A 12,460-nucleotide genomic window follows, 5' to 3' on the forward strand; every position below is an offset into this window, starting at 1 on the left:
TTAGTCTCCGGAAGAGCCAAAAGTGGGCGCCGTCTTTCATACATAATTCCAGGTTTAAACCGCTCAAATGACGACACGTCCTCAAAATGAGGAAGAATAGGAGCATGCAATGAAGATGCAGCAGGAGTAGCAGTAGGGAAAAAATATTGATTTTCAAAGAAGACCACATTTCGAGAGACACGAAATTTGCTACAACTTAGATCATAACAAACAAAACCTTTGTGAGAAATACTATAACCTAGAAAAGCACATTTAACAGACTGAGCAGAAAGTTTGTGGCGTTCATTAGAAGGCAAATGAACAAAACAGACACAACCAAAAGTATGCAAATCAGAGTAGCTAGGAGCCTCATGATATAGACGATAATAAGGGGAGTCGAAATTTAACACCTGGGAGGGCAAACGGTTGATTAAATAAATAGCAGTAGACAATGCTTCAACCCAGAATTTAGAGGGAACAGACGAGTCAAGCAATAAGGTTCTAGTGACATCCAACAAATGTCGATTCTTACGCTCAGCAACCTCATTTTGTTGAGGTGTATATGGACAAGAACGATGTGAAATAATGCCCTTTTGTAGTAACAAATCATGAAAGTCACGTGACATATATTCCCCACCCGAATCAGATCTTAATACCTTAATACCAGTAGAAAATTGGGTTTCAACATAGGCAAGAAATGTCTTAAAGACGGAAAGAACCTCATATTTGGAACGTAGGAAGTATACCCAAGTAAACCTACTATAATCATCAATAAAAGTTACAAAGTACTTGGAATGAGCATGAGAAAGTATCGATGAAGGTCCCCAAACATCACTATGAATAATATCAAAACATTTTGTGGCACGATTACCATGAGAAGGAAAAGGAAGAGTTTTACTCTTACCTAACTTACATGTTGAACAATCAATCAAAGCATCGAAAGAAGAAAATTTATCTTTATTTCCCAACAAACCAGAATTCAACAATCGCGATAAAACAACAGAATTTGGATGGCCTAAACGTTTATACCAGACTTCACTTTTATTTAAAACATTCGAGCATGCAAAAGAAAGACAACTAGGAATGGAAAAATGCAGCGGAAATAAGCGTCCAACTTTAGGCCCCTTCGCGATTACTTTCCCCGACACCTGATCCTGCACAAGACAACCATCACGAGAAAAATGCACATCACAGTTATCATCCACCAGTTGACCAACTGAAATAAGGCTAGTAGACAGTTCCGGTGATACAAAAATACTCGTGAAGGTGGGATCAATATCTCCAATTTTAGTGATGGGTATATGACCACCATTAGCAACCTGAATCTGTGATGAACCATGATACTCTCGCACATTCTTAAGCATACTAGATGAGTTGGTCATATGATTTGAAGCAGCGGAATCAACAAGCCAAAGTTGTGAATTGGAAGTATTACCTTGTAGCCCTAGGGCCGAGAGGGCTGTAATGATCATTTGCTGCACCATTTCTGGAGTAAGAGAACTGGTAGCGACTGTCACAGATGAGCTTTCAGATACCACCGCTGGAAAGGTCTGTATTTTCTGGTTTTGAGGACGAGTGGGACACTCCTTGATAATATGCCCTTGCTGTTTGCAATAATTGCAGAACTTCTTTCTACAATTGTTAGCAATGTGGCCATATTCCTTGCAGCTATAACACTGAACATTGCCCATATTCCAGCCTCTACCTCTTCCCTGGGCAGCAAAGGCAACTGCAGCTGGGTTGTCCTGCTTTAGAGTACTTTGTGTAAGGATTCGCTGTTCTTCCCGCAGTAATTCCCCAAAACAACCATCCAAGGAAGGCAAGGGAGCTCGGTTCATCAAATTCGAGCGAGTAATCTCAAATTCAGATCTCAATTTCATGAGAAATTGATCACACTTGCTCTGCTCATGCACCTTCTGAATAACCGAGAGGGATTCTGCTGGAATCTGGGCATAAATGATATCAGTATATTCTGCCCATAGGTTCTGAAAACCAGAATAATACTCCTGAATAGGAAGATTGCTTTGAGAATAATTAGAGATGTCGTTTTCTAATTGAAAACGTCTAGCATTATTATCTTGATAGTAAACCTTCTTCAGATATTCCCACATGGTTCTTGTTGTTTTGTATGGCCTCAGATTAAGAATAATGAGGGGGTCAAGTGACCCTAGTATCCAGGACATTACCCGAGCATCCTTGACCTTCCATAAAGACAGTTTTGTAGCATCAGTAGGGGCTGGATCACTCCCATCCACATGACCCCACAATTCTTTTCCTGTGACAAATACTTGAAACTAAAATTCCCAAGCAGAATAATTCTTCCCAGTAAATCGGACACCAAACAGATCAGAATTGTTTGACATCTTTGTAGTGATACACAAAAAATCACAGAACAATGAGAATACAAACCTCAGCTGACAACCGAGAACCAAACCAAAAGAACCAAGAAACTGAGAGTCCTCTGTATCTAGGACTGATTGCAAAGAGCCAGGAGACTGAGAGTCCTATGTATCTAGGACTGATCCAGAATAATCCAGAAACCAAGAACAACAAGAAATAACCTGATTTTGGAATACAAATTCAAAGGTATAGCTCTGATACCATGTCAAATTGGCTGAATAAATTCCTTTACATGAGAGTCCCGTTCCTTAAATAGGAAGGAATCCTGATTTACGTCAATCTTGATTTACATCACATTCCTATAATTTAGGAAGATACTTATCCTATAATTATACTTCTATTTCAGCTGTATTTCTATCAATAACAACTATTGCCTATGCTAACAAGAACTATATAAATCCAGAAGAGAAGAAGTAGAACAATCAGAAAATATTAAGCTCCTGAACTAACAATGTCTAATATTGTCAACAATAAACATTTACTTGAAAGAGTATAATAACATCCCAGCTGTGCAAAATTAACTAATTTGGAAATTAGTTATGAGATTTTTTATGGATGCTTCTGTTTCTTTTTCTATTACATATATCTCAGATGGAGCTATTGGATGAAGACATTAGGTTGTGGTCAGCTGGCAGGGAAACTAATATCCGTCTGCTGCTATCAACTCTACATCCCGTAATAGACATATTCTCTAATTTAGCTGTTACGTACTTCATATATATATATATATATATATATATATATATATATATATATATATATATATATATATATATATATTACAATGTTTTGATAAATGAATGAATGCAGATTCTGTGGCCAGACAGTGGTTGGTATGCAATCCCACTAACAAGCCTTGTCGAAAGCTCACAAGTCAAAAAAGTTCATCAGAAAGCAAGGCTATGTCTCCACCCTGACAAGTTACAACAAAGAGGAGCTACGCTCCCACAGAAATATGTTGCAGAGAAGACCTTTTCCATCCTGCTGGTAAGTTTTTGACCTGGCTGGAACCAAGACAAGAAGAGGATACAGCAACAAAAAGTTTTTAAGACAATGGACTAGTTTATATATGTTGTTATTTCATGAATACTAGTTTCAAGAACACCGAAAATCTGAATATTATTCTTGTTTCTGAATGCGGTTACAGGATGCATGGGCTGCTTTCGTTTCCCAAGATTTTTGTTTAACTAGAGACGATTCAGGATCCTTTTTATACTCATTTGAAAACCAACAAGAGAAGCTAGCTTGCTCGATCGGCTAGTTATTTTGAAGAATGAAGAAACATATCAAGAGTAGATGGGCACGACCCAGATTTCTGGACTGTGAAAACAAATCAATAACAATTTATGTTCATTGTATGCAAGCTTTTCAGAGTTCCTAGATTAAGTTCACTAATGAGAGAACCAAAAAAGCTATGCTAAGCAACAAGGAGAAAGATGGATGATGTACTAATGTTTCTTTTTGTCTTTTTCTTAATTTTATTTTGTGGTGAATAATTAGTGACTGTATTTTGGTATTTTACTTTTACATGAAATTTTCGAGATCAAACCTCTCCCACGCAATCTGCCCACTCCACCCCAGTAAGCAGATCTTGTCATACCTTCAGAATTTGCATTGACTGATAGGCTGAATGAAAATTGTTGGTACATTTTAATTGATTAATAATCTAACTTCTATAATTAATATATAAAATATACATATAAACTAATATTTTAAATTAATTTACAATATTTATGGATAGAAAATAGACTATAAGAAGTAATTAAGAAAATAATCAATTTTTTGGCATTAAAATAATTTATTGTCTACCCTGGTTCTAGTAGCATAATTGCAATATTGATTCTTATGCTTACTGAATTTTTTATTTTTTGTAGCACAACAGAAAATAAATAACAAACCAAAATTTATATGTTATTCTCTATAAGAAAACAAAAGTGATAGGAGATATTTTTTTTTAAAGAGAAGAGTTATTGAAAGAGCAAAAGTTTTATATGAATCATTAAAATCATGTAGAATTATTTCTATATTTATAATTCTTTAAGAATGTTACATCTAGTTATTCAAATTTAGTTATATTTTCATTTTCTTGCTCACCTATGAACAAATGTTAGTTTAAATTCAGTTATATTTCCACTTTCTTACTCACCTATAAACACATGTTCTTTTAAGTGTTTTGAATATCATATAAAGATTTTTTTTTTCTTTTTAGACCTAGTTTTTCATATTTATGAGCTTAAATTGCACAACTCTAGGTTTTATATTTTATCCATAATTCATATGACATACGTATAACTGACTTAGATGACACATGATTAAATACATATGTGGCAGTTAATAGTGCATCACCTAGTAGGTGATAAGCAAATTTATTTATGCTATCATTGACTTAACCATTTAAAGTAGGGTTCTATTTTTTTTTCCCACAACTCTATTCTATTATGACATTCCATGAATAGTCAATTGTTATTCTATTTATCTTTCATCACATAATTCTCTAAGTTGATTAGATAAATACTATCATCCTTAATCGGTTCTTAAAATTTTTATTTTCATGTCTAATTGATTCTCAATAAGATTCATGTATTTTATGAAGTAACTTAAAGCTTCTGATATATATAAAGGTAATGAAATAGACACTCCTATATCTTGGTCTCACATTCATTGAATCAAATATATCAGAATAAATTAATTGCAATAGAAATTCAGCTCCAGTACCTTTTCCAAATGGTTTTCTTATTGTTTTTCTAGTTACACAATATTTACAAGTAGACAAATCTACTTTTCCAATTTTTCCAGTAAGTCTTTTGATGAGAATCAGCTAACTATATCAAAAGATTCATTAGAAGTGCCAATTAAATGGATTATAAGGATAATAATCAAGAAGATTAAAGAGACATTCAATGGGCTACTTTATAATATATGGGCCAAGAAAAGCTTCAAGACTTCTATAAGTGATGATTAGATCTTAATTAATTAGATTCATATAAAGGTAGAGGCTAATACATGGGCCTAAGACATTTGACAATTTGGGTAGCAATAGAGAGCATGATAACTTGTGTTTCCATATGAATTATGAATTATGGATTACATACAATACTAGGATATTCTACAAGGATACATAGAAAACAACTTAGGAGTTAATTATTTTGCAAAGTTTTCATATTTGCTAAGGAAACCAAAGTCGACAGCTTATGTTAATTAGTAAAGAGACAAATAAATAACTGTTTCTTTTATTTCAAGGATATCTAAGTTGGCTACACATCCTAATTCACTAAGGGATGCAAAAGTCGACTACATTTTCTATTTAAACAAGGCTAATTTTTTTGGCCTTTTATTAGGAATTTCAACAATGTTTTAAAAAAAAGGGTTATGATTATCAGAGAGCATAGGAGATTGAATCCAAAAATGACAAATTTAAAGAGGATAAGATGTCACCACTTGATGATGATGATGTGGAGCAACCAAAGGAGATCATCTTCCATACTAGATGCCAAATAAGTAACAAGGTATATAGTATGATTATTAATAGTGATAGTTGTGTTATTGTTGCTAGTGCTATTTTTGTTAGAAGATTGAATCTAAACACTATTGAGCATGAATAACCTTATAGACTTCAATGTTTAAATGAATATGATGAAGTAAGAGTTGCTAAACAAGTTTTGATTTCTTTTTTGGTTGGAAAGTATAAGGATGAGGTAATGTGTGATGTGGTTATTATGAATTCTACTCATTTACTTATGAGATGTTCTTGGCAATTTGATAGGAAGGTTAGGCATGATGGATTTAAGAACATGTATTGTCTTGAAAAGGATCGGAAAACTTTCACGCTTATACTATTGTTACCTAAGCAAGTTTATGAAGATCAATCAAGATTGAAAAAGGAAGATGAAGCCAAAAGTTCAAAGCAACCATATGAGGATGTGAGGAAGAGTAGAAATAATAGGAGCCTTTTTATTTAAATAAAATCAATGTGTTTGCTTGAGAGCAACTTTTGTCTCTTTGTTTATAAAAAAATAAATCAAACTTATCAAAGTATAATTGATTTTGTGGTGTTCTTCCTATACTTGTGATTATTGGTTCATATAATTAACAAGTCCAAGTTCATTCCAATAATTTAGGTTCTTTGATTCAGGTAATCTTTCGGTCAAGGTTTTTTTCTATCCTTGGATCCGTTCTCCATATTATTATGTCTGGAAAGGTCACTTTTTAAGAACATCCACGATTGATTCGTCTTAGGAAACTATTCGAGATATCAGACCTGAGGACACTATGAACCATTTACTATGGTTCCTGGGCCATATCCCACAACCCTTCTCATCTTGTGACTTGCTTCTTTAGATTAGCATTGTACTATTAACAAATTGCATGCACTTCAGATCATTCTAACCTCGGTTTGTATCTTGTGTGGTATGCATGTAGAGACTCATGAACATCTTTCTTTGAATGCACCTTCTCGACCTCGGCTTGGGGAGATATCTCATGCAAGACACTCATTTCATAGCCATCTATGACATGGCAACCTCTACTTCAGTGGGTGTGCTTACACGCTCGAAAGAGGAAGGAGTTCACTCATATTCTAGCTCGGTTAGTTCTTTCAGCCACAATCTACTTTATCTGGAATAAAAAAAATAATAGGATATTTTCTCAAATCTTTCAAACCCACCAAAATGTTTGTTCAAATATCTTTTAATTAGTCAGATCCTAACTTATTGACTTGGATCCTAAAATTCAGGTTTCAGCTTAGTTAAGGGATATTTGGTGGTTGTCAGAATGACTTTCTATATGCTTTAGAAGCTGATTGGTTCTTACTAGCAGAATTGGTCGACCAGTTTCTGGGATTTCCAGAAACCATTTGATTGGTTATTGAGTTTTTTAGACTTTATCTAAATAATCGGTTGACTGATTACTGGGTTTCTATAAACCGGTAAACCTGCTATTTTTTATATTTCTGGTCTTCTAATTTATGAGGTTCATCTTTAGCTTTTTCTTTGTTTTTCTATTTCCTAAAGGCTTTTAATCCGGGTAACAGATCTAAGTACTTATTGGGGTATACCCCTCGTATTTTGTATAGTTTTTTCCTTTTTATTAAATTTACATTTATAATAAAAGGTATTAAGAAGATCATACATTTGACACAATGCATTTGCAATGATGTTTTCCTTACCTTGCTTATACTTGAATAACATATGGGAACATCTTACTGAATTCAATCCATATGGCATATCGCCTATTAAACTTACCTTGGCTTTTTAAGTGTTTTAAAGATTGATGGTCTGTATGTATCATAAACTCCTTAGGCCAAAGATAATGTTTTCAAGTCTTCAAGGTCCTCACCAATGCATACAACTCTTTATCATATGTTGGATAATTAAAAATTGCTCCATTATGCTTCTCATTAAAATAGGTTTTGGCCATTTTTCCTGTATTAAAACTACTTCAATACCTATACTTGAGGCATCACACTCAACCTCAAAAGTTTTTGTAAAGTCAGGGTAAGCAATGGGGCCGAAATCATTCTTTCTTTTAACAATTTAAAAGCTTTTTCTTGATCATCATCCAATTTAAATCATACCATTTTCTTTACAATTTCATTCAATGGTGTAGCTAGAGTCCTAAAATCTTTGACAAATCTTTTATAAAAACTAGTTAAACCATGAAAACTTCTTACCTCACTTATCGTCTTAGGTGTAAGCCATTCTTGAATAGCTTTGATCTTTACCTCATTCATCTCAATCCCTTTTTCACTAAAAACATAACCTAAGAACACAATTTATTCCATGCAAAAATCACTCTTCTTTAGATTAGCATATAATCTTTTCTTTATAAGAGTATTTCAAGAACCTATCTTAAATAATTAATATGTTCATCTAATCATTTGCTATAAATCAAGATATCATCAAAATAGACAATAACAAATTTTTCAATAAAAGATCTCAACATAGGATTCATTAAGCTTATGAATGTACTAGGGGCATTAGTCAAACCAAAAGGCATTACTAAATATTCATACAATCCATATTTAGTTTTGAATGTTGTCTTCCATTTATCCATTTCTTTCATTCTAATTTGATGATAACCACTTTTAAAAACTGTTTTTAAAAACACAGAAAAACCATACAACCCATCAAACATATCATCTAATCTAGGGATAAAATGTGTAATATTGTTAATGGCTATACAATCAATGCATATAGGACAAGTATTGTTCTTTTTAGGCACAAGTAATACTAGAATTGCGCAAAGGCTCATACTTTCTTGAAGGTACCTTTTCGACATCAACTCTTTTACTTGCCTTTGAAGCTTCTTAGTCTCTTCGGGATTACTTCTATAAGCTAGCTGATTTGGAATTGATGCTTCTAGCATAAAATCAATTTAATGCTCAATCTTTTGAATTGGTGGCAAACCACTAGGGATCTCTTCATGAAAGATACCCTTAAATTTCTGCAAAAGAACTTTAGCAACACTAGGAACACAAGAATTCAAATCATCAAATTAAAATATGCTTTCTTATACAAAAGTAAAATCATTGGCATATTGGAATGATAAGCATGAGTAATGTCACTTTGTTTTGAATAAAAATTAAGTTATTTCCCTCATTTTTCTACACACTCTTCTTTTCTCACCTTTACTTTCTTCTCTCCACTTTCAGACTTCACCATGTTTTATTTTATTTTTTGTTGAAATCTTCAAACTTATTACTAATGGACAAAACTCCCCCCCCCCAAACTTTTTACATTCATGGCACACCTTATTTTCACTCGCCCTCATATCCTTACCATTATTTTTTAGGATTTCTTGTTTAGCTTCCTCAGGTTTCGTAAGCTTCAATTGATCCTTATACACTTACCTTGGTGATAATAGAGCAAGTGCATAAATTTTTCCATCTTTCTCCACAGTATACCTATTTCTAAACCCATCATGCTCGGCCTTCCTTTCAAATTGTCAAGGTCTCCCTAAAAATAAGTGTGTAGCATATATAGGAACAACATTAAGTACAATCTCATCATTAAACTTTTTTATTGTGAATGGAACCAAAACTTTCTTAGTCACCCTAACTTCTCCACATTCACTCAACCACTAAAGCTTATATGGTGTAGCATGTTTAGATGTATTCAAGTTCAATTTTCTAACCAAAGTTCCATCTGTTTTAAGTTGGGCTTTTGCTGCTGCTAGACAGAATGCGGAAACAATGAACTTGTCTTATTTAATTAGTTGGGCTATCAAAATTTATTTATTTTGAGAGGAGACATTTTATTTGGGTCTTAGACTTGTTTATTTCGTTTATTTTAATTAGTTTGGGCTAGTTTTAGCTTGGGCTGATTATTATTTAAATTGGGCTTATGTGAGACCCATTAGGGAAACTAGGGTTTTGGCTTGGAGTTTAAATACTCTTTAGGAATAATTTTAGGGCAAACTTTTGATGATAATTTCAGAATTGTAGCCGACTTTTGGTTGCTCAATCTTGGTTCTTGATTGAACTTTCAACTCTTCAAAGAATTGACCATTTTTAGTTGTGAATTTATACTTCTTTTGCTCGTCTCCAGGTGTAGGCGTTGTGATCGAGGTGGCTTATAGTCTTGTTGCCTTGGAGCAAGTGTTCCATTGTGATGAGCTCATTCAAATCTCAATAAACTTGGATTAGATTGATCTTGGGGTCGCGAATTCCATTAAATACCGCTAGGGTTCGCATCAATTAGTATCAAAGCTGATCTAATCACATGTTATATCCTTCAATTTGAGTCTTTGTTGTTTCTTGTTTGATTCTTGATAGATTCGACCACCTCTCTCTCTCTCTCTCTCTCTCTCTCTCTCTCTCTCTCTCTATATATATATATATATATATATATATATATATATATATATATATATATATATATATATATAAGGGAGGCTTGATCTTGAAATCTTGATTGCTGCCGCACAAAAAAAAAATCACTTTGTTTGAGTTTTGGCTGAATACATGCTTGAAGAAACCTTGATCATTAGGCAATTGGATAGTCTTGATTCGTGAATATTTTAGTAGTCTTGATTGTGTTTCTTGAAAATTTGGGTAGTTAGTTGATTACTTGAGTTTCTGGAAATTTCTTTTAATTCTTGATAATTCATAATTGTTTAGCTCTTTTCTGATTCTTTTTTATTTCGTGTCTTCAAATCTTTATATTATTCGTACAAATTTGCATTGCTATTCGTGAATTTGTCATCGAGTTTCGTTTTGTTATTTTCGTAATTGTTTGCTTCTTGAGTCTATATTGCGTTTATAAATTCACTGTGTAATTGGTTGTTATTAGGATATTTGATCTCATATCATGGGGAGCCCTTTAAAAATACTTTATTTAACTATATGGCAATTTTTTTATTTTTTTTTATTTTTGTAAGAGGATTGCTAATCTAAATTTCATAAAATTCCATCGAAACATTCATCATGTTAAACCTTTCCTTTTATTTATTACGACGAAGTCATTTTAGATTGGCTCAGGTCAACTCGAGTTAACTTGTTAAACTTGTGGCCTAAGTCATGGACCTAGTTGGATTTAATAACTTTTTTTAATCTATTTTTTAAAATTATATGATAATAAAATCAAGATGCATATGAAAGACCTCGAATACAATTCAAGAAAAAAGTTCATCGTAAAAGGTTGCACAAAAAAAGTGTTTGTGTAACACCTAATTTTTTTTAATGCAAATTGCACCTTTCCAATAATTATATGCGTAAAAAATTATGGATTTTTTTATATATTTATATAAGGTAACCTTGACTTATCATTTTTAACTTTTATCATCACATAATAAAGATACACAATACTAAATTCAATATATTAATTTACAACATCTTCTTAAGTACATAATTTTTATAACAAAATATTCATCTTTCCTTTTTATTATTTTTTATAATTTATACATCATTATTGGCTTAAAATAAATAGAATAATTTTTTTTTTGTTTTAATTGATTTTACAAAGTTTTTCCCAAAATAATGTTTTCTTCGAAGATCTGTACACAATCTGATGATACCTAAGACGAATAGGAAAACATCTGTAAAACACCTAGGAAAAAAAATAAGATTTTTAGTATACAAATATTCATTTTAATTGGTCACTTAATAAACTCTAGGAATAATATAATACAAGTATTGATTCATCAATTTTCTTGTCGATACCATAATTTTCATTTCAATCATCATTTACATTTTCATTCGACCACTTCCATAAAATTATTAATTACCAAAACTTTTAGTTCATAGTCCAAAATAATTCAATCATAGTTTGGCTTAACTTGTGATCTCATTAGTCCATTAATACTCATGCCTATTTATGGCTCATTTGTTTAATTTTTATCCTTGATTTCTCATTATGCCATTTTATAATTCATCTATATAGTTTCCTAAACTCCACCATTGTGGTCAATATAATTAAATTCCCACTGTTGTGGTTTATTTCTATTTCAAGTATTGAATTGCACTGTTAGGGTCAATTTAATTTTTTTTATACATTATACTTCACCGTTGTGGTCCATTTACTTTGCATAATATTAAATTTCTTCTATGAAATAATATTTCTTTTCATGTCATTTTTCCCTGCCTCATAGGTGTATTTTTCACTTAACATTTATTATAACAATTGTCCTTGTTCAACTGGTAAACTTATCAATATATCTGTATACATGATCTCTGTCTAAATAGTCAACTATGTATCATATCCATAACCTTAGTCCCATTACACGACCAAATAAGTTTCAATACCATAACATTAGTCCCGTTACACGACCAATTAAGTATCAATAATTACACGACCAACTAAGTATCAATACCGTAACCTTAGTCTCGTTACACGACCGACTAAGTATCTTTACTATAACCTTAGTTACACGACCAACTAAGTATCAATACCAAAACCTTAATCCTGTTTGTACTTCACATGTACATTACCGTCTTTATGGTCCATTAAACATTATACATAATTTTCTGCCTCGTAAGCATAAATTCTTATGAGAAGTACTTATACATAACACAAATAAATAAAAATTAAAAATCTATCAATTACCAAAAAGCATTTTAAATAAATAAAAAAGCAAGGGACATGAA

General features: G+C 32.3%; 1 protein-coding gene across 1 annotated transcript; it reads right to left on the minus strand.

Moving 5' to 3' along the window:
- Positions 1–880: 880 nt before the first annotated feature.
- On the minus strand, positions 881–2,627 carry LOC112327113 (uncharacterized). Its single transcript, XM_024598496.2, has 2 exons — positions 1,415–2,627; positions 881–1,133 (listed from the first exon to the last, which is right to left on the minus strand). Exons 1-2 carry the CDS (start codon positions 2,160–2,162, stop codon positions 1,096–1,098), a joined length of 786 nt encoding a protein of 261 aa, XP_024454264.1. The 5' UTR covers positions 2,163–2,627; the 3' UTR covers positions 881–1,095.
- Positions 2,628–12,460: the final 9,833 nt, after the last annotated feature.

Source organism: Populus trichocarpa, chromosome 4, assembly GCF_000002775.5.
Source record: "Populus trichocarpa isolate Nisqually-1 chromosome 4, P.trichocarpa_v4.1, whole genome shotgun sequence".
In the NCBI taxonomy this organism is placed as follows: Eukaryota; Viridiplantae; Streptophyta; class Magnoliopsida; order Malpighiales; family Salicaceae; genus Populus; species Populus trichocarpa.